Here is a 24,231-nt window from a genome sequence, read left to right on the forward strand (position 1 = left end):
TGTTCCCAAAAACGTGAACTAATTCTTAGATGCATATATTGAAGCACTATGCCCATTTATCATCTTTGGCTAATGATGATACATAAGTTTTCCCTCTCACGTCCAAAACTGCAAGTTGTTCTTTTTAAGATGAAGGGCACTATGCCCATTTATCATCTTTGGCGAATGATAATACGTAATTTTTCCCTCTCTCAAGTCCAAATCTGCAAATTGTTCTTTTTAAGATGAAGGGTTTGTATTGATCAAGGTGTTTTTAGGAAAGAAGTTAAGGTTTAGGTTCCCTATCTTCTATAATATATAATAATTGGACCAGAAAATATATAATCATTAGACTTTTAAAAAAAAGAGAAGAGAATAAGAGTATTGTGCAAAGAGAAGACGAGTATAGTGCATCTTGGGAAAAGATCTTTTGGAAGGAAGACCTCGACAAGGTATATTTTTTCATCCCTTTATTATAATTTTTATTTTATATTTTTTCGTCCTCTTTCTATCTTCACTGCATCACCATCTCCCATGTGGAGAAGGACCGTGGCACCATTCTAATAAAAAAGGCGAATTTGAGAATTTTATACCTTACATTTTAATAACTCTACCATATAATGTCATGTCTTAGATGTGTTAAAGTCATTATGCATTCACTTAGGAGCTTTTTTCAAAGACAAGACTCTGAAACTCTCCTAAGGAAGGAATATCGAGAGAAAGAAATAGCCCTTGAAGATAGGCAATGACCTAGGAGAGACAAGGCCCCAAATCAACAAGATCTTGGATCCTCGGTTTAGATAGAAACAAATAGAAGAAATGGCGTAGACTACTTAAATTCGTGTTTTAGCCTTTAAGAGCTTGTTTCTTATTTTTGTTGGGCCTTATATTTCCACTTCTTCACAACACATACAAACACCTTTGTTGGGGATTTCTTGGTAACCCAATACTGCTTGCAAAGTATTTGACACACTGTCACAAAGCCAAATAACTCTACTCCAGTGTTTGCTTGGAAGTTGAAGCAGAATGACCTCCGATTATAAAGTGCGTTTATGAGAAGACTAATCATGGTCATGGGTGCTGATTTTGGAGATGATTTACCGTTGGTGCTTGATGCTCTAAGAGAGAAATATGGCGGAGAATCACATGAATTTAACAATGATTACTTTTTTCTGTTGCTTCAGAAGATATATTCATGAAACAGTGGTGAAAAATGTGAAGAAAACTCCTATGAGAGGAATTCGCCAGTCTGCTTGCCTTGCTGCGAAATCAAAAGCTCAAGTTGGAGTAGTTATTTCTGAAAATCCTGCAGAAACAGTCTTGTTAAGAAGTGATGATGACAGTCCTGGACCTGCCGAATTTCAATCTTTCGCCAGGGTCAAGGAATGCTCTAAATCTCACGAAGATAGTTGGAACGTGCATGGCTTGGGAAACACACGCAGAAAAAAGGATGTGGCTTTTTTGCTCAGAAAAGAAAGGCCGCTTCAGAAAACTAAACTTGCAAGTCCGGAGGTAAGATTTATGCATTCCATATGTGGAAGGGGTTCTTGCCATTTTGTGGGTATAGATACAGTATGTTCCTCCGGGCGACTTTGGTGTGTTTGGGATGCAACTTCTTTTAATGTTGTTGATGCTTTCTTAAAGGATAGAATGATTTGTATCATTTTGGACGGGCTTTTTTGCTCCTTTAGATGGTTGTTGATAAATATTTATGTCCCAAGAGATATTGCTCTTAAACCTGCTTTTATTTCTGAATTCTCTGGTTTAATTGCTCATTGTGGTTTACTGGTCCGTGTGGAGGGAGACTTTAATTTTGTTTGTTGGCCTGATGAATGCACCTCAAATAATCCAATAAATTCCTGTATGCGTCTTGCTAACAGCTTTATTCACCAAAATGAACTCATAGATTTACCTTTGAATGGAGTAGTCTTTACATGTTTAATAACAGTGTCACCAATCTTGTTATGAGTAAGTTGGATAGGTTTCGTGTCTCTAGTTCTTGGGAAAACTTCTTTCCATTAGCAAAAGTTAATTATGTGAGTAGATTCTCTTCTGACCATATATAGCCATTATTTTAAAAACTGAAGACATTCATACTGGGATAGACCTTTCAGATTGGATGTTGTATGGCTTGAGGAAACTGAGGTGGTGGATCTCATTAAAAATGCGTGGATTAGTACAGCTGTAAGGGGTGGTCTGGATATAAAATTTACAAAAAATTAATGGTTATTAAGCAAAAATTACTCCAATGGAAGAAGGATAGGAATTTTTGCTTAAAAAATCAAATTGAAGAAACTGTGAACCGTATTAGTGATCTTGATGATGAAGTACTTACTCAAGGTTTTACTTCGATGGAATTAGTGAGTGCAAGAGAAAATCTTGTTAATACCATGCATGAATTACTGAGGAAAGATAAAATTTATTGGAGGCAGAGATCTTGAGTGAAGTGGTTGAAGGAAAGGGATTTAAATACAAAGTTTTTTCATTGTATTGCTAATGCTCGACGTCGACAAAATGATATTTCTGGTATCTCGCTTGATGGGGTGGACCAATTTGATAATATTGCTTGGGAAAATGAATTTGTCAATCATTTTCAAATAGCATTATCTAGTGAACATCTATGTCCAGTTAATTTGGAGGGTGTTCCTTTCAATGTTCTAGCACAATGTTCTAGCACAAGATATTGCACATGATTTAGAAAGGAGGGTTGAAATGGAAGAACTTAAAAATGCAGTTTTCACACGTCCTAGTGATAAAGCACGAGGACCTGATGGATTTCCACTATTATTTTTTCATAAATTTTGGTCATTACTGAAGGATGAACTTGTATCGATGGTCAATGAATTTGTAGAATGATAAATTGAATAAAAGAATTAATTATGCCTTTATTTCTTTGGTTCCAAATAAATCATCGATTATAGGTACTAATGATATTCGACCAAGTAGCTTGTTAACCAGTTTATATAAGATTATTTCAAAGGTGCTGGCAGAGAAATTGAAAAGTGTACGTCATGTTATTATTTCTAGGAATCAATCTGCCTTTATTAAGGGGAGAATGATAATGGATGGTGTATTGATAGCACAGGAATGTATTCCTGCAAGAGTCGAAAGTGGTATCCCAAGGGTTCTTGTCAAATTGGATAGAGAAGGCTTATGATAGAGGGAAATGGGGAATACTTAATGAAATTCTATACTTAATGGGATTTGGTACTAATTGAAGGAAATGGATTTTTGGGTGTCTCTCAAATGCTCATTTTTATATCCTGGTGCCCTGAGGGTTTCTTTAAAGCAACAAGAGGTTTTAGGCAAGGGGTTCCTCTATCCCCTTTCTTATTTACTCTTTTCGGTGAGGCCTTCAGTTTGATGGTTAAAATATGGTTCATCATCATGGTTTTACTGGTTTTCAAATAAATAATGCAGGGCCTTCAATCTCACTTACAATATGCTGATGACACCATCTTATTCTGTGGGGCAGATGTAGATAAGATAATGACTATAAGGAGGTTTCTGCTGCGAATTTGCCTTGGGACTCGAAGTAAATTTTGGAAAAGCATCAATTATTGGTGTGGAGTGCCAAGATGTGGTGGTTAATATCTTGCTCAGATTTTGAACTGCAAGAAGGAATGTTTTCCAATTACTTATTTGGGAATGCCTTTATCCGATTGCAGGTTGCCAAAGGCAGTATGCGACCCAGTTGTTAAAAGGGCAAACCAGAAACTAGACATTTGGAAATCAAAACACCTATCTCTTGGGGGTAGAGTTACTCTCATAAAGTCATCGCTATCCAATTTTCCTATTTACCAGATGTCTTTATTATGTATGCCAGGTGATATTGTTAAACAATTGGAGAAATTAATGAGGAACTTTTTATGGCGCTCTTATAAGGATGTGAAGAAATATCATCTAGTTAAGTGGGATCGTGTATGCACTCCAAAATTTGAAGGGGGTCTGAGCATTCGAAAAATAAAATTTATGAATCAAACCATGCTAGCAAAGTGGTGGTGGCGTGTTATGCAAACTGAAAAGAGCTTATGGAAGGATGTACTTCAAGCTAAATATGGTTGGGACCCTTGTAATCTTATTATTGCTCATGGTCAAAGGGGAGAACAATCTTATATGTGGAGGGCAATATATTGTATTCGGCATTTTGTTCTTTCAAACTCAAAATGGGTAGTTGGCAAGGGAGATTCTGTATTGTTCTGGCATTCTAAATGGGCTTCAGATATAACTTTTAAGTGGTTATAACCGGATTTATTTCTCAGAAGCTCATCTCATATGACTAAGGTCAATGAGGTTGGTATTAAAGAGGGTTTATCTGTAGTATGGAATATTAAGTGCCTCTATAACCGTTTTCCTAATATTGTGGTAAATCAATATATTGATATACTCAAATCTTTGGATGGGTTTCATATATCTGATTCAGCAAAAGATATGGTTGTTTGTGACTCAGAAACACATGGTCTTTATTCAGTGAAATCAGCATATAATTTATTATTCCATGTTTGGGTAAGATGGAATCAACCTACTCTCAAGGACATATGGAAATGGCGCATACCCCATAAGGTACAAGTTTTTATATGGATCTTGTCTCAAAAGAAAACATTAACTATTGATAATTTAAGGAAAAGAGGGAAGACCATCGTTAATGTTTGTTTTTTTTGCAAACAAGATGAGGAAACCGTTGATCATCGATTTTTGCATTGCCCTTTCACCTATCCTTCATGGTGTTGGGCAATGAAGAAAATAGGTGTGCTTTTACCTATCCCATATCGGTTAGCCTCTTCATGAGTCACTTGAAGATTCTTGGGCTACCAAAGATGGGCATTATGCTATAGGATATTTTGAGGGGCACTATTATTTGGGAACTATGGCTGGAAAAGGAATAGGCATACCTTTGATGGTGTGGCTATAGGGTTGGATGAATTCAAAGCAAAATTAACTTTTTTACATATAGTTGGCTTAGCATTACAAAGGCAGGCTGGGGGATTTCAAGAAAGCGATGTGGATCTAAACTTTGCTAATTTAGTCATGCAAAGATCTATTAAGGTGATGCCACGGTATAATTGGAGCCCACCTGCTTTGGGATGCTTGAAATTAAATTTTGATGGCTTTCTTTTGAAATCCGGGGCCACACGAGTTGGGGGTGTTTGCAGCAACCACAAAGGTCAGATAATTTTTTGACATTGTGGGGTGGTTTTTGCTAATCATGTCAAATTTGCTTCTTTGCTACATGGATTGCGGATCTATTGGGAGAAAGGTTTGGAGCAAAATCTGATCATTGAAGGAGACTCTCACAATGTCATTAACTGGTGTAAAGGCCTGTCAACACCTCCTTGGCGGCTTTTTACCATATTGTACAAAGTGAATGAGTTATCTTCTGGTATTACTAATGCCTTTCATCACGTCTACAGAGAAGCAAATACTATTGCTGATGATTTAGCCAAGCAACAAGTAGCGTTGGATTCTATATCTTTATCTCCTTTGTTATTGTAATCTTTGTTGTAATCTCTTTTATTTTCTAATAATATTCGTTACTCTCAAAAAAGAAGAAGAAGAAGAAGATACCACTCAATAGTTGTACAGAGAGGCAGTGTTTTTTCTTTTTTTCCCCCCCCCTCAAACAGAGGAATTTTGATCGATACTTATGAAAAGGCTGAGACATGATAACAAGCTTTGGAGAAGTGGATCCTTTTCATTTTGAGGCAAATATCATTTAAAAGAGATATCATTGTCACTGCTCACAAGAGGCTATTAATTGTGGTACAAAGGCTTGGACCTTTCTTTTCTACTTAGTTGACACAGTTTTGTAATTCATATACACATCATTCAGAAGAAGTGGCATTAAGTTTTTGTTTTTTGTTTTTGCCCAACTTCTTCTTATCTGCCGCTCTTTTCAATGCTTGTATAAATCAGTTTGAAACTGGAGAAAAACAATAGTGTTTTTTGCTCTTTTACGATTGTCAATCCCTGAGAACTTTTTAGTTCTAGTCGTTCTTCACTGGCGAAATCTAAATTTGAGACACACCATAACATAGTTGAAAATTATTTGAATATCTGTCAAGGATTGGTATGTCTCAAAGAACCGCATCTCGTGCCTGATTGAATTCTAGGTTGCATATTCACCAATATAATATCTCTTCATGAATAAGTGGACTTTAACTGAATATTCCTAATGAACCAGCAGGAATTTAAACGGAAGATGGCTTGCTACCTGAATATTTTAGAACCAATTATACTGAATCAATATCTAATGGACATATAGTTATAACTTCAAGTGATTGGTTTATAAATGTCTGAGAGACCCCATCTCTCCTTTTGATAGTTCCATTTTGTAGTTTATTTGCAGGAACATCTGAAAACTACGAACCCATTCTCTTACAACTTAGTTTTCCCCAAGAACTTGAACTGATTGAATGATGGATACATTGCATCCAGCATACTTAGTTACGTGCTCCAAGATCTAGAAAAGTCTTCCAACCGAGTGTTATAAAGTGAGGAAAAACTAAGAAGTTAATGGCAATCAAATTGTATTGGATGTTGAGCCAATTGTGAAAATAGACAGACCAAAATCAATAATGATACAAACCAAAGTCAGAATATGTTGGGTTTTATACAAACAAGAAACTACAGTCTCAAACTTCGGTTCCCTTACAGTTTCTCACTGGGCCAGATTTAGAGATCAGCTTAAAGGGTGTTGCAGCATATCGACTCTTCTGGTTATAATGCTTTGAGCTTTTGACTTCCTTGCACACATGATCCAGTGTACCCAGAAAATCCCTCACAATGACAAATATCCGAAGAGGGTTCGTCTCATCCCTCCCCAAATCCCCGTGAAAATACTCTGTGATTTCTCTCACTAGAGACATGACCCTATCTTCACATTCCTTCAACTCCTTAATCTTAATTTCAGCATGACCCATGAAGGAACTCATTGATTCGACAAATCTAGAACTTCTCTCTTCCATAGACATTGTGAGTTGCTTTAGTTTCTGCATTCCTTCGGAGAGCTTCGAAACGGAGCTTGCCAAAGCATCCAAGTCTATACCCGCTGTCTTCTTCACATTGCAAAGCTCAGTGCTCAGGCCTGAGATGAGGTCAAGGCCCAAAATACTTCTCTGATCATCCTCATTTTCTTCACAACCATTCTCTCTCTCCAAGTCATTATTCTCTGTCATCTTGTTGAGGCCTCCTGACTTTGTCATTTCTAGAACCACAAAATGAAGAAGGGTGGTCTTCCCATCTGTTCCTTTTATATCTGCGAGCTTGAGAAGGGCATCAAGCTTGAAAGCTTTTGCTCCCCCACGAATTGTCCCAACATTCATTCGGTTTCCTGTCTTGAGCACTGCTTCAAGTAGTTTCAAGAAGAGGTGGCTTGATCTCAGCTCTTTGCAGGCCTCCTGAAAAAGATGGATAGAGAGATGGGTTGATGCTCAAAGTAAACCATTTGGATGCCTAGGTGATGGTCTTTTGTAGGATTTTAGTTGTTTTTCCAATCATGGTACCCCACAGGGGCATTCACTGTCTGTTTCCAGTGATGGGCAGTGGAGATTAATCATACACCGGTGAATGTCAATCATCACGAATGATGGTTAATCCCTACCCATGTCATCAGGAAGAAGTAGTGAATGGTTCATGATTTACTGTTTATCAACTACCAACACACCATTGATTCACACAATACTTCCCCTTGTTATTCTGTTTTGTGTTTGTATTGGGGTTCATTTAGCTTCTTGGTGTGCGTGTGTGTGGATGCGCTCACACATGCCCAAGTATTTGTCCACTACATTTCTCTCATAGCTATGGTCTGTATGAACATACTCTTTTAACATATAATATACCCTTATCAACGACTTCAAAGAAGGTCATCTTACTCATTTAGCAAGCCAATAACAATAAATCTACATAAAGCAAGGGCTTTACATTTTGCACATATCAACCTTTAGCACACACTGAATGTTTCCTAGGGCTGATGTTGCAAGAAGATCAGTTCTTTCTCTATGTAGTTATTGCCACTAGCCAATTATAGGAACTCGCCCAATCTGATACTGATTTGCAATAGAGGGAAGAAGTATTTCATCTCCATAGAAAAGAAAAAAAAAAAAAAACAAATAAAAGATAGCATATTCCATATGCGTGTGCTATTGGATTTGTCAAACACTTGATGGGAAAATCCTATGGACTAACTGCCTTGTGAATTCTTTTATATAAGCGCACTGATAATGATTTACCTCCAACATAGCAAAGGATTTCGTGAGGTACACTACTTCATCTTCAAAGGTTTCCCTGTACAGCATTGCTTCAATTCTAGCAAATGCAGAAGGTACATTTACAATTGCTTTGACAAACTTCTCAGCCACACTCAGATTGCTCACATCGCCTTTGTAGTTCAAAATTTTCTCTTCTTCTTCCTTTGTAGGTGCCATTTTTGCCATTGCCACTAAATGCTCAGCCAATAAGCCGTCCCCTGTTTCCATATAAATGTGAAAACCCACAACCTTTGAGGCAAATGCGACACTTTTCTGATAAGTCAAGAAAGTGGAGCTTTAGCTTTAGTAATTCTAAATACTTGCAGTGCTTGTAAATTGGTGTTTCGGTTGAGGACAACTGAGTTCTACTGGGGTGTCAAAATTTTTACTTGATTCGGTGCTTGTAAATTGGTGTTTTGGTTGAGGACGAACTGAGTTCTACTAGGGTGTCAAAATGTTTATTTGCTTGTATATTTTGAGTTGGGGCTTTCACTCTCCATTCAATTGGAGAGATGAAAAAATTACGAAAAGCATCTAATATCAATGCAGTGAAGAATGATGATGATGATGATCTATTGTCAACGCAGTGAAGAAATTTCAGATGTAATTAAATGTTTCAGAGCTAAAATCAAAATGACTGTCAAGAAACAAACTGAAAGCTATTTTATGAAGTGCTAACTATTCTACAGTAAGGGACATTAAATAGTTAACTACTCTACAGTAAGGGACATTGGAAAAACTATGGATTGATGATGGCCTCAGTATTCTGATCAATTTTAAAGATAAGGAGTCCTGGAGTTAGAGATTGGGACTATTGATGCTATTCCTGTTATGTAATGTTATTTTCAAATTTTGCTTTATCAGGAGAAGAGTGTCATAAACAGGGACAAAGAGTTAATGTTAGTCAGTGAGACACTTGAATAACTTTAAGCAGGGAAGACTACCAGAATCTACAATGAAAACAAATTTACTGAAAACTGAAGTTTATGCAAGAAGTTTGCCAGATTGGCAAATCAATGACTGTTGCTTTGAGATAACAGATATACCTTTCAACCCATCTTCAATGAAACAAAATTTGAGAAAATAATAATATTAACCTTGTATTAGAGCATTGCACGCTTCTTCTGGGGATGCATTCAAAGCCTTTGAGAGGATCGTTATATTCTGTAGTCTCTTTGGATCCAAAACATGCTTGTTGGGTGATGAGCTTTTGTTCTTTCCTTCTTCATTCCTTACTGCACTTTGCAGATTGTACCCAAAGAGAGACTCCATCATTTCTTCATCCAACCTGTTCTCAGACACACCGATCTCAAACGCCATTAAAACATAGAACAAGAGACGAAAAACATGTTTCGTATGGTGAAAGAAAAGCACCAAAGAAAACTATTGTGAGGGAGAGAAGAGTGTGTCATCAGAGCAATAATTGAAACCTCATGAAAACATATACTAGTGACCAAAATTCATGATTTATATAGAGAAACATCAAAGAAAACTGTAGACAGGGAGAGAGAAAGAAGTGCTTGCTTACTCAAACGAGCCAGGTTTCAGCCTATCCCAAACCATGGAACGATCTGTAGGTGCTCGAACCTTGTCCCAGTGGAGAGGCTTAAGCTTTGGCAATGGAATTCCATCCTTCCCTAGAGGTGTGAATTGCAGCGGTGGACAAGGAGGAGGTGGATTGTTTCCCTTCTTTATTGGAGGGATGAACCGAGGTGGCAGAGGTGGGGGAGGAGGTTTAGGAGGAGTTGCGGTGCTCTGTTTCTGTCCGAAAGATTTTGTGGGAGAAGAAAAAGATGACATGGAAGAAGGGCTTAAACTTTGAGTAAATGGGGGAGGTACATTAGATTTAGAGTGAGAATGGGAAGGAGGAGAATTTTGATTCAGGGGGTGGGGTGTTGGTGTTTGCTCAATAGATTGAGAGGGTGAAGAAAGAGGTGAAGAGGATGAAAAGTTCAGATCAACCGAAGATGAAACGGCAGGAGATTGTGGAGTTTCCTTGGAGTTGGAGTGAGAAAAGGAAGGCGAAGACTCTATGATTATTGAAGAGCTGATCTCTCGTTTCAGTGGTTCAGAGAGAGATTCATCTGGAATTAAGATAGATGAAGGTGGAGTAATTTCGGTTGTCACAGCATCAGGCAATATGGGTTTTTTTGAAGAATTTGCAGGAGTCAGGTCCAGGACTTTACATGTCTCTGATGAATTGGGTTCGAGGAACTTGTGCACAGGATTCACTTTGGGCAAACAAACGAATGGTTCTGACTGGGTTTTCTTTGAGAGAGTTGGAGAAGAGGGAGGTGAAGGCCTTGGTGTCACAGATAAGGAAGAAGGATGCCTAGGAGATGAAAATGAAGATGATGCTGCTGAATTAACCTCTACATTTCTTGGAAAACATCGATCAGACGGATGAGATTCACAGACAGAATGGAATGATTCATCATCAGATGGTAAGGATTCCATCGGAAGGATCTCGTTCACGATTAAAGGGTCATGATTATCATTGAACTTACAACCCTCTGGTTGTTCCATACTGGATGTGTCTTCATGTGATGGAGAACTCAATTCTCTCTCATGGATTTTTCTCTCATGCATTTCTCTCTCTTGGGTTCCTCTTTCGTGGGTTAATACATTTACAGGGTCAGGTGACCGTTTAAAACCAGAGGAAGCCCGATCTCCAAATGAACCTAAAGTGTCCAGAAAGAACAATTCGGGCCCTGGATCAAAACTAACCTTATTTACGGAGTTCATAGGATTAGAACTTCTTTTATTCTTTGATCTCTCAGATGAAGCCATTAGAGCTCTTCCTGATCTTGGGTTCCTATGGCCTCTTCTAAACCTATAGCAGAAGAGAATTACCAGTGCAAATATGGCCAAACTTGATCCTAGAGAGACAACCAATGCTATAACAATTCTTCTAATTCTGGCCCCATTTTCTTTTCTTTTTCTTGGCACCTCAAGACTATGAGGCTGAATCCTACTGGAACTCAATTGTGGGTGATGGGTTTTCCTTTTTGCTTTAAATGGTGGTCTTGGTGATGGACTTTCTGCAACTTTAGGAGGAGCGGCCTCCATTGGTGATGGAGCTGGGGAAAAGCCACGTCTCACATGGCCAGAATTTCCAGTTTCAGGCACTCCCAACCCAAACAAAAACCTGAATCTCTCCAAAACTCCCATTCTCTCATTATCATCTACACCTGAAACCTTCTGAATCTCTATATCTACTCTCTCACTCCCTTCTTCAAATGCAGTAATTCCCATACCATTAAAGAGTAAGAGGCTACAAAGAAAAGTGAAGAAAAAGAATGTCAGAGAGGAAGAATCCATCTTCTTCTCAGAAGCTTCAAAAGATGAATGGTAGAGAACGTGGTTTTCTAAAAACCAGTGACATACAGTCTCTTCCTCTCTCTCTCTCTCTCTCTCTAACACTGATTCATTTCTTGTGTTCCTACACTAAAAGGAAATGTTTTTTTTCATGGGTGGATGCAGACTTTAATGCTACTCCAAGGAATCCCTGATACTGGGCAGTTGCAGGTGTGTTCAGCCATGGTGGCACCATCCACACTTGTCAAACTCACGGTTTCTTCTTCGTCAAATATGTCTCTAAATCACAGTGAATATCAAAGTAAAAAGTAGTAAGTAGCAACAATGATAATCAAGTGAGGGAAATCTCCTTGATAAGTGGACTTTTGAGTTAGTCGTCTCCTTCTGCCTTTTGAGATCTGCTGACACTGACCCATGGTTTCTTTCACCTTGATTGTCGCCTAAACTCGAGCTTAATGATTCGGGTTCATCAGTCAATCAGCAGAGGAGTTGAACTCAAACACACCAACCAAGTAGAGAGAGAAGTATAGACAGGTGGACCATGGGATTTTCTTCATGAGAACAAAGTTTGGTCATCAACTCATCACTGTAAGGAGAGAGACGGAGGTGCACCTCGGTGGTCCTACAAATGGAGAGACAGAGAGAGAGAGATGGACAAGGTTATTTTTTAATGAAAACTAGGAATTGGATCATCAACTCATGACTTATACATCGGAGTGGACCGTGGGATTTGTTTAGTGTTTTGGATCATGAACTCATCATTATAAGTAGCGCTAGAGATGGAGAGAGATGGACAAGGTTTTTATAATGAAAACATGGATTTTGGACCATCAACTCATTACTTACATAGAGGAGTGGACCATGGGATTTGTTCAGTGTTTTGGACCATGACCTCATCACTATAAGTAGGCGTGGCAATGGGCTGGGCCATAACTCGCTGTAGCCTAGCCCTATTCCCTGGAGGCCCAAGTTTGGCCCTGGCCCTGAACGGGCAAGGAGCAGCGCAAAATTAAAGAAAAATGGTGTAAAAAATAATAAAAATGGCTGGGCTGGCTGAACTGGGCCATGCCTGACCTAGGCCCGGCCCTTAGGCCACATTTTGTGGCCCAGGCCCTATCATGGCCAGGCTAGTTGGAGCCGTACAAAATTAAAGGAAAATAGTGTAAAAAAGATGAAAAAGGGGCCAGGCCGGGCTGAACCTCGTTGGTCCCGTCTTGGCCTAGCCTAGGCCTGCCCTTGAGCCACCTTCGGTGGCCCAAGCCCTAGTTTCTTAGGGACGGCCCAACATGGCCCGTCCGGGCCATTCGGCCGCCCATTGCCACCCCCAACTATAAGAGAGAGGGGCGTGGAGCATGGGATTTGTATACATATTCAATGAAATAAAGCTTGGTCAGATAGGGGAACCAAGGGATTTGTATAATGAGACAAAGTTTGGCCAACACCATAAAACTGGTATTTAGACTTCACCTCATTTGGTGCAGAGAGAGCGTGGACCATAGGTATTGTGTGTATGCAAAGCAAGCATTACCCACCTACAATCATCAATACGTGGGGCCGCACGGCACATCAAATCTACAATAGAGCAACCCATGCTGTAAAATCTTTACCGACACATTCAAATGAAATGAACTCATTTTAAATACACTTTTGATGCACTATATATTCTTCCATAAGATGAGTTAGAGAGAGAGGGGGGGAAAGAAATGTAATTTCATTCTAGAGAGAGAGAGTGGGGAGAAATAAATATAATTTCATGCTTCCTGTTTCACTAGGAACTGAGTATGAAGCAAGCTTTTGTAAGATTGCTACCCACTCTAAGTTTTCCAACTTTTGGGGCATAAATTAAAGGGAGATGTACTTCACAACAAGGCCACATGTGTGCACTGTTGTGCATTATTTTGTGGATAATTTAGTTTACTGCATTTATGATTTCCAAAATTTCCTCCAAAAGTTTTGACGTGGCTTCATGGTTTACTTTAAAATGAGCTTTGAATGTGTTACTCGAGTCTAGGGGTGGAAAAGGGTCTGGTGCCCCGTCCTGCCCAGTTGGCCCGGCCCTCAAGAACTAAGATCTGGGCTCAAGATGTGGCTTGAGGGGCGGGGCAGGGTCACGATAGGACCAGCCCCTTTTTTTCTTTATTCTTTATGTTTTTATTTTTTTTGTTCCATGTAGTCCAACCCTGCTTTAACAAGCATGGGCCTGGGCTTGGGCTTGGGCTTGGGCTTGGGTTTGGGTTGGGCCTTCGGATTGGACCAACTAGGGCTGGCAATGGGCCTGGACGGCCCTAGCCCTAGCTTGGCCCTAGACCCCATAGGGCCGGCTCAAGCCCTAATTGGGCCAAACAGGCCTTGACCCGAGCCTATCAAGCTGGGCTGAGCCAAATAAAATAAAATATAAATAAATAACTAAGAAAAAGATAGCCATAGTTGCTCGGCCCTGACCTGGTCCTCAGCCCACGTTTTGTGGCCTAGGTCCTAGCTTTTTAGGGCTGGGCCACCCAATCCATTGCTGCCCCTAGGACTGGCCCTATAGGGGTTATGGCCAGACTAGGGCCAGGGTTAGCTAGGCCCAATATAGGACCAGGGTTAGCCTGGCACATTCTCGGCTGGTAGCCAACCCGACAACTAACATAAATTATTTGGGCAGAGTCCCAATTAAACTTTTCACAATTGTCACTATGCATATATTCCTTGAAATATTTCCATTTCAGCATTAAGTTATATAGACCTTCCCACACTGCTTAGACTTTGAAATAATTCTAGGAGACTTTGAAATAATTTTTTTATATCCATACATTTTTTATATCCATACATCCCGAGGTTGAGATGATCAATATGATGGTTTTCCGGCATCAGAACATTCTTTTTAATGGATATTTGAAATGGCCTTTGTTTGTGGATCAAGAGGTTGACGCCTTATAAAGAATGGCCTCAAGGCTAGGTGGTTAGAGTGGGGGTCCGGAGACCGCATCCGCACTCAACTACCCAAGAAAAAAAAGTTGATGCCTTACATAAATTTTTTTTTTTAATAAAATGATTCCCACACGTAGTTAAAATTTCATGAGTACAGTTACTGCCAAGTAATATCACTACAAAGCCATCAAATCAGATATCTTATCACTAGTTTGTATCGACATTGAACCAAGGAATGACACTCCCAGCTGTACACTTTCTTAACTAACGGCTCAGGGTGATAGCTGATTTTCCAGACAAATAATAATTGTGCTCAATATATACATTTCCTTAAATGATCAAATATAACCACTTTTATATTCAATGCTAATGCCGCTGGATATGTTTCCAATAAGTGGATCTAGTGGGAAATGGTACACCAAATTAAGGTATATGGGAAAATTTTCTCTATTTTTATATCTGATAACAAAATATTTGAAGGTATATTAAAAAATAGTACACCAAATTAAAGAGTGGAGAGAATTATCCCTACTTTTATATCTGATAACAAAATACATAAATCCCCTCTCTTCGTTGATCTCATTTTTCCTTTGATACATCCATAAAACTCTTGACAAAAAACTTGATGAAAAGGATTCCCATTTTTCTACTACTCCAGCTAGAGAATACCAAAACAACTCCAGTAAAAGTTGTACAAAGTTAGTATTTCATTAAAGGATGAAGTTTCTATAAAGCATAGGATTCATGAAAACAAAATAAAGCCATACCACTATCCTCATCCGGAAAGCACTTTGGCCATCAGAAATGCTCATGATAGCTCTAAAATCAATTTCCAACTAATCCGGAAGCACTTTGGTTATCAGAAAATATTCATGATAGCTCTAAAATCAATTTCCAACACCGTCGATAAATTTTGAAATTAAAAAAATGGTACAAATCTTGCTGAGGTCTAGAAGATTTGTTGCAATATATACTATTTTTATAACTTAAAATCCTAATTTTTTTTCACAACTACAATGTTCAAGCTGAGACGAGCGATTTAAATATTTTTCAACACGTGAATTGCAATTTTGATGAGTTATGAAATGAGGCTCTACTTATTTTAATAGGGCTGCAGCCCTATCAAACCATTTTCCTTCATTAAATAATGCCTAACAAGTAAGCTTTTGTATTTTGTCCTTTTACTCAATAATCAAGTTGTCTATTGAGCTTTTGAATGATCAATAATGGCGAAGAGCAGTCTTTGGAACTTTCCTCAGTACTTTTTTCAATCAATCCTGGATGTGATAAAAAACACAACCGTTCTCATTGAAAGCAGTAAACCACTTCTCTGTGCCTGTTGCTCCATTCTTACAAGGAATTAGAAACATTGTTCCAAGACTCAGTCGAGTCCACTCGTCCGAGTAACTTGCCTTTCGCGTTTGGTCAAGGCGAGTTCCAGGGTGTAGGGGCCCACTTGCCCCTGTAAAAAATCATTAAAAACTCAAAAATTTTGGTCAAAGATCTTCAATATATGATTTCATAATACATTTTTTATATATTTTATTTAGTTTTTTTATGGTTTTGGAACTTTTTTATTGCATGTTCCATTCTTTTCTTTTTCTTTATTTTACTAAAATATATCGTGGTCCATATCAAATTTTAATAATCCATATCTTACATACTTTTTTTAGTTTTATAGATTTCTAATGATTTCCATTGTTTATTTTTCTTTTTTCTTATTTTTAATTATTTTTAGCACTTTTTTTTCATTTTTTTGCATTTTTACGTAGCCAATTTTGAAAATATTGCTTAAAATTAATAACCACCTGCCATGTCTATTGAAATTTTCTGGCAAGGCAAAGTGCATTATACCAATAGTTACTAGTAAATAGACTTTGATTGTTTGTTGTTCCTTCCTTGTAACCGAAAGGGTATAACATAGTGTAAAGAAATGTCAATCCGGATCGGACTCGTCCAATTCATATCGGTTTTCAAGGGGCCTCCCTAAATATACTGGGAAATGGCCGAGACCCTCCCCATATTGTTGCTTCTTGTCAAAAAACGGGCAATCCAATATGCATTGACTCGGTGGGATCGTCCGCTTCCTTTCTCACTCTAAAAATCCCTTGAGTCACTAAAAATTAGCTTTTTTCACTAAAAAATTGGGGTTCTTTTTTATGAGAAATCTACCGAATTGTATTGTTCTCAGTTACCATACTAAAGCGCTTTACAAGATTGTTGGTTCAATACAATTGATTATTGTCCCTTTTTTTATGGATCTAACTAGAAAAATTTTGGGTTTTCTACTACCTGATTATGAAATCCGCCCAAAATAGGGTTTCAAGTAATATTATTGTTATTGAAAATCTGCCAAATTGTTGACTTCTATGTCGATTTTGAAGCAAATTTGTTCAAATTTAGTTCAAAGGAATCTTGATTTATCCCTTTAGATTATTATTGACCTAATTATTAGCTCCAAACCGATTGTTGTATACCCAAAACTGATAGGGTTTAGGGTTTCCCCAAAAAAAGTCTTTTTCTGAAAAAAACCATTCCTAATTAGTAAAATTTTCTTTGGGAATCTTCTTTATTTTTTCCCTTTGTTCTAAAAATATCTCGAATTTTATTGGTTCAATTTTTATTGTTAGGCGAAAACAAAAGAGAATGCTCACATTTTTTTAAAAATAATTTTGATATTATAATGCGAAACTTTGTTAGGGATTTTGAGTTTTGGAATGTATAGTATTTTTCTTGACTTTTTTTTGCTCTATATTGATTCAACTTATTTTCATTTTTTTGTTGTAGAATAAAATTTCTAAAAAATGCTTGTTGTTGCTATAATTATGTTAGAAATATGTTATATTTTGGATTATAATTGTTGTATAATATAACAATAGAATGTTTAAAAATTATTAAAATAGAAAGTACAAAATAATTAATATCAATATTTCCTTTTTGTAACTGTAGTATCTACTCCAAATTTCCAATTGAATCGATTTTTTTTAAAGAAGTTCTATCTTGTAATATTTATTCCAAAAGAATTATTGATGTTGTAAATACTAATAATTTGTGTCTTCCTTTCTCTATATCGTCTTTTGCCCCGAATTTGAAAGAGATAGTATTTGATAATGATATTAAGTTAATTAATGGTTTGATACTAACCATGTTGACTCATACTTTAACCATCTCAATAATTTGTCTCAAACATAGTTCCCTTTCACTACACGGAACGCTATTCTTAATATCCCGCTACGGAGGTATAGTACACTATTACAATTAATCAGAAAGCGATTTCCATGAGAATTGATTAGGATCAAACCAGTCCCTGAATGGCATGGGTCCCAGCCCAATTCATCACTAAATTTTCTTTATATATTTTTTAAAAAATTTTTAAGTTTATCTAATATTTTTTCTAATTCTCTTTAAATCTCCCCTCTATAAACCCCTATTTTAATTGTCATTTTATTTTTTTATTTTTTTTAATATTTGCTAGATCACCGATTTGGACTGATTCAAACCTAATCTAGATCACCGATCCATTGATCTGACACCGGGTAACAATCCACCCCACCAACCTGGGCTTTTAAAAGCTGCAATTAGTACATGTTTTATTTCCATTACGATCTTGTCTACCATTTAGGCTTGGTTCAATTATTATGTAGTTAGTCTAGGTTAATTACGCGTAATTTGGATGCACGAAATTTGAGCAATAGCATCATTTCTTTTATCCACCCATTTCGAAGTGGCAGATGCTCCAGATTGGTCAGCCATGCATGTGAACCTAACGGTCGCAATGGACCCAACTAGACCCGAATCCGATGGGTAGACCGACCTCAGTCTGGGTATAGGTCCGATCTGAATACTATTCCGGTCGACCTGACCCAACCCATTGTCTCCTCTATGCGAACCTATTCTTGTACGCTGCTTATCTAAAAACACCGAAGAAATGCCATTAAGATTACAAAAAAAAGAAAGAAAACCTTTTTTTCTCTACTCCACAAAACATAAACATTGTTTTTCAGGACTGCATAAAGGAAAGCACGACTATTGCTTTGATATTACCATTAGCGGGTCCAAACAAGGCCCTGAGAGGTGCACGAGTTGTTTTTGTGATGCCGTTGAATTATTTGTATTGGACTTCCAATTTCTACCAATTTGGTTTTGCAATGCATTTTATTCTTGCACGTCGCAATTATCAATGAAAATATTACCATCAAAACTATATGCAAGCATTGAGATTCATCTTTTCCCTACATGACTTAGTTAACATATAAATAACATTGTAAAAAGATCCGTGGAGCATATTGTACATTTGCTCTCCTGGATAAAACTCGCGTCAAAATTTCTGGAAAACAGCATCTAGAACCTAATAACCTGCCTCAAAGAAGAAAGAAAAATCAAATAGGACGAATCTAAGTGCCTCAAAAAATTAACATCCCAAGATTAGAGGATCGAGGTGATCAATTTTTTTCTTGAAAATAATCATATTATAATTTTTAGATGGATCCCTAAATTTAGAGGATTTAAAAAAATCCTACCAACTTATTCTTTTGCCCAAGGGAGTGGTTGTATGTGTATGCTCCCACGGGAGCATACTTTACACGCTCAAAAACATTTTCTAATTCATCATTATTGTTCTTCCTTTCTATCTCCTTATGGCCAACTCCTTTTAATAACATGCACTAATATTTTTTTTTAATGCAATCTTTTTCGCATTTTATCACAGATCCCGTTCTTTACCCAGTCATTTCCTATGGTGGTTACTACATTTTGGATTTCCTTTATGAACCGCATATATTTAATATCTCTACCAACCCCTAAACTAGTATGAAGTCATTGTAATCCTCAAACCAATGGTTTAAAAAACGGATCGGTGACCCTGATCGGGCTTCCAAAAAACCGATTCGGATCGACGAATCGGCGATCCGGATCGGGAATCGGGTGAATCGGTCAGAATAAAGCTTAAAAAAAATTCGAAAAAATTATTAAAATTCATTATAAATATTGTTTTTTAGGAATTCAATAAAAAATGAGGGTACTCCATTAAGAATTTTCATGTTTTTGAATGAATATGCGAATATTGATATGTTCTTTCCCTGCATGAACCGCCATTCAGCATTTAATTTACAGTATTTCGTGCTCATCCCTACACTGTTGCTGTTGGGACTCGATATGTGAATAATATGGCTGGGATAGGGTGGCCTCAGAATCATCATCTCTCTCATTTTCTCTTTGAATAATATGGATTAAAAAAAAAAATAACAAATTTTCAAAAAAATCGATCATGGATTAAAAAAAAAATCACAAATTTTCAAAAAATTCTATCATGGATTACAAAAAAAAATTCGATCATGGATTAAAAAAAAAAAATCACAAATTTTCAAAAAATTCAATCATGGATTACATAAAATTCGATCATGGATTACATAAAATTCGATCATGGATTACAAAAAAAAACAAACAAAAAAAAACAAAAAATTCAATCGTGGATTACAAAAAAAGAAAAAAACAGCTCGATCATGGATTACAAAAAATTCAATCATGGATTACAAAAAACTCTATCATGGGTTACAAAAAAAGCAAAAAACAAAAAATTCAATCATGGATTACAAAAAAAAAAACAAACATTTCGATCATGGATTACAAAAAAAAAACAAACATTTCGATCATGTATTACAAAACATTCGATCATGGATTACAAAAAATTCTATCATGGGTTACAAAAAAAAAAAAAAAAAGCGATCATGGATTACAAGAAAAGAAAACAAACATTTCGATCGTGGATTACAAAAAATTCTATTATGGGTTACAAAAACCAAAAAATTCGATCATGGATTACAAAAAAACAAAAACAATTCGATCATGGATTACAAAAAAATCGATCAAGTATTACAAAAAAATCTATCATGGATTACAAAAAAAAAAAAAAAAAAAAAAAAAAAAAAAAAAAAAAAAAAAAAAAAAAAAAAAAACCGTACGGACTCGCCGATTCCGTACAGTGAATCGGCTAGTCACTGTGCGGAATCGTCCGGTTCTCTCTAGAACCGGACGATTTCCGATTTTTCAACCGATCCGGTCCCTTTTCGCGAATTCCGAGTCGAACCGGGCGAGTCCGGTTCGACTCGGCGTTTTTTAAAATGCTGCCTCAAACAATGTACTTTGTTTAGGCATATTTGTGATTTGAGGATAGGCGGCACCAACTAAAATTAAGTCACAAATTAAGGATTAAAAATCATTGGATCCAACTTCGATCACAACACGCGCATGTTTATTGTTCGGCTCTATTCTACAATGGTTACGTGACCTTTTTTTTTTTTTTTTTGGTAGTTTATTAGTAGGAATTGAACTTGAGATGTGACTTGTGTCTGGATAGTATTATCCCTATTACATTTTAGGAGCACCGGGCTCGTTCATTTTTTATTGGCAAAATTACGTTTTTTTTACATTGTTAATATTGGCTTTTTCAGCTCCAGCCCATGTAGATTCTAATTAGTTGAAAGGAGAAATTCCCAAATTGGCGAAATGGTATTGTTTGAATACAATGATTTTTTTTAAAAAAAAAAAACATGATTAGCCATTTCAATGAGTCGACATCGTATGCTACGAATGCTCTCTTAGTTAAAAATCTAATCTGAAGTCAATGTCGAAACGAAAAACAATCCACGAAAACAAAAACGAAGAAACAAACACAAAAGAAATAGATAACCAACCACAACACAATGATATACGTGGTTCGGCAACGTATTTACGTCGACGGGAGATGATAGCTTCTTTACTATCAATAGAAAATAAGGTTACAATAGCTCTCTTCCTCACGCCTCTCTGTTCTCTCTAATTACAAAGCAATATGCGTTTTTTCCCTTAACCCGAAAAAGAACCCCATCGCTACAATATATATAGGGTCTCGTACAAATTATCAAAATACCCATATACGGATAAATACCTATGAACGGATATATATCGAGTCCTAGATAGGTTGTAAAAATTACCGAAATACCCTTATACAGAAATTTGAGATTTCCTCGAGGGTTGCCACCCCCGAACCCCCGCATGGGCCTAGTCAACCGAGTTTACCTACACTGAACACTCCTCCAGGTTACTAACAGCCTTCCGGAGTTGTCCCTTTGACTCTAACTTGATAGATCTATTTCTTCATAATACAAGACATCAATCATCAACAGTCAAATTTTAGTTAGGAGTTCTCTTTGGTTTGGCGGGAAGAGGATAGCACTTCCCTGCCTCAACCAATGGATGGGAAGACTTTTAGTTTTTTTCTAATAGATTTTCTAAATATTAATATATATAATTACAAAAATGAAAACAAGAACTTCTTGGAGGCATTTTTATTGATGCTTTTCCTTGGTTTTCGATGTGCAAATATGAAAGAGGAGGCGTTGATGTTCTTCTTTGCGTTTAGAGTTTGCCCGCATTGAGCCTCGGCAGCAAAAAAAAAAAAAAAAAAAAAAGATGAGCGAAGATTCATGAAAAAATGAAGGGTTAAAGCAATGGTTTAAAAAACGGATCGGTAACTCGGATCGGGCTCCTAAAAAACAGATCCGGATCGGCAAATTGGCAATCCGGATCGGAAATCGGGCGAATCGGTCATAATAAAGGTTAAAAAAAATCCGAAAAAATTATTAAAATTCATTATAAATATTGTTTTTTAGGATTTCAATAAGAAATGAGGGTACTCCATTAATAATTTTCATGTTTTTGAATGAATATGCGAATATTGATATGTTCTTTCCCTGCATGAACCGCCATTCAGCATTTAATTTACATCACACAAAAGGATAAACATAGAATTATCATGGAATAAGTATATCAACATACATGGACTACAATAAAGCATAAAATTATTAATATACGATCTAAAAATAAAATGATAGACGACGTTATTGTTCTTCTTGGGTCACGCTGGTGCCATTGATTGAATTCGTTTAACAATTCATTGATTCGATCAAAAAACGAATCATCGATATTAACAGACGTCTGACTATTCCCAAATCCCTGAGTGTTAGTGTTTTGTTGTGTTCCCAATCTAAAATCCCCGAAGATTGTCCATCCTTCGAGTTCACCTGCATTGTCGTGCTCATCCCTACACTGTTGCTGTTGGGACTCGATATGTGAATAATATGGCTGGGATAGGGTGGCCTCAGAATCATCATCTCTCTCATTTTCTCTTTGAATAATATGGATTAAAAAAAAAAAAAACAAATTTTCAAAAAAATCAATCATGGATTAAAAAAAAAAAATCACAAATTTTCAAAAAATTCTATCATGGATTACAAAAAAAAATTCGATCATGGATTAAAAAAAAATCACAAATTTTCAAAAAATTCTATCATGGATTACAAAAAAAAATTCGATCACGGATTAAAAAAAAAAAATCACAAATTTTCAAAAAATTCGATCATGGATTACAAAAAATTCGATCATGGATTACATAAAATTCGATCATGGATTACATAAAATTCGATCATGGATTACAAAAAAAAACAAAAAATTCAATCGTGAATTACAAAAAAAGAAAAAAACAATTCGATCATGGATTACAAAAAATTCAATCATGGATTACAAAAAACTCTATCATGGGTTACAAAAAAAAAAAAAAACAAAAAACTCGATCATGGATTACAAAAAAAAAACAAAAAATTCGATCATGGATTACAAAAAAAAAAAAAAGCAATTCGATCATGGATTACAAAAAAAACGATCAAGTATTGCAAAAAAATCTATCACGGATTTAAAAAAAAAAAATCCGTACTGGAGTCGCCGATTCACTGTTTGGACTCGCCGATTCCGAACAGTGAATCGGCGAGTCACTATGAAGAATCGTCCGGTTCTCTCTACAACCGGACGATTCTGCACAATGACTCGCCGATTCACTGTACGGAATCGACGAGTCCCGTACGGAATTTTTTTATTTATTTTTTTTTTTTTTTTTTTTTTTGTAATCCATGATAGATTTTTTTGTAATACTTGATCGATTTTTTTGTAATCCAAGATCGAATTTTTTTTTTTTTTTTTTGTAATCCATGATAGAATTTTTTGTTTTTTTTTTTTTTTTTGTAACCCATGATAGAATTTTTTGTAATTCATGATTGAAATGTTTGTTTTTTTTTCTTGTAATCCATGATTGAATTTTTTGTTTTTTGTTTTTTTTTTTGTAACCGATGATAGAATTTTTTGTAATCCATTATCGAATGTTTTGTAATCCATGATCAAAATGTTTGTTTTTTTTTTTGTAATCCATGATCGAAATGTTTGTTTTTTTTTTTGCAATCCATGATCGAATTTTTTGTAACCCATGATAGAGTTTTTTGTAATCCATGATTGAATTTTTTGTAATCCATGATCGAATTGTTTTTTTCTTTTTTTGTAATCCACGATCGAATTTTTTGTTTTTTTTTGTTTGTTTTTTTTTGTAATCCATGATCGAATTTTATGTAATCCATGATCGAATTTTATGTAATCCATGATCGAGTTTTTTGTAATCCATGATAGAATTTTATTAATCCAAGATCGAATTTTTTATAATCCATGATCGAAATGTTTGTTTTTTTCTCTCTTAATCCATGATCGAATTTTTTGTTTTTTTTTGTTTTTTGTAACCCATGATAGAATTTTTTGTAATTCATGATTGAATTTTTTGTAATCCATGATCGAATTGTTTTTTTTTTTTTTTGTAATCCACGATTGAATTTTTTGTTTTTTTATGTTTTTTTTTTTTTTTGTAATCCATGATCGAATTTTATGTAATCCATGATCAAATTTTTTGTAATCCATGATC

At 36.2% G+C, this 24,231-nt stretch overlaps 1 protein-coding gene and 1 long non-coding RNA gene across 2 annotated transcripts; one reads left to right on the plus strand and one right to left on the minus strand.

The window, feature by feature from the left end:
• The first annotated feature begins 654 nt into the window (after positions 1-654).
• LOC110006821 (uncharacterized) lies at positions 655-12,372 on the plus strand. The gene is made up of 2 exons (XR_016054671.1): positions 655-1,491; positions 11,709-12,372. It is a non-coding gene; the product is annotated as an uncharacterized LOC110006821 (long non-coding RNA).
• On the minus strand, positions 6,490-11,818 carry LOC18429054 (Actin-binding FH2 (formin homology 2) family protein). The gene is made up of 4 exons (XM_006838347.4): positions 9,754-11,818; positions 9,323-9,513; positions 8,208-8,443; positions 6,490-7,376 (listed from the first exon to the last, which is right to left on the minus strand). Exons 1-4 carry the CDS (start codon positions 11,544-11,546, stop codon positions 6,612-6,614), a joined length of 2,985 nt encoding a protein of 994 aa, XP_006838410.2. The 5' UTR covers positions 11,547-11,818; the 3' UTR covers positions 6,490-6,611.
• Positions 12,373-24,231: the final 11,859 nt, after the last annotated feature.

Source organism: Amborella trichopoda, chromosome 4 (genome assembly GCF_054954075.1).
Source record: "Amborella trichopoda isolate Santa Cruz 75 chromosome 4, AtrichopodaSantaCruz75HAP2 v2.0, whole genome shotgun sequence".
NCBI classification, from domain to species: domain Eukaryota; kingdom Viridiplantae; phylum Streptophyta; class Magnoliopsida; order Amborellales; family Amborellaceae; genus Amborella; species Amborella trichopoda.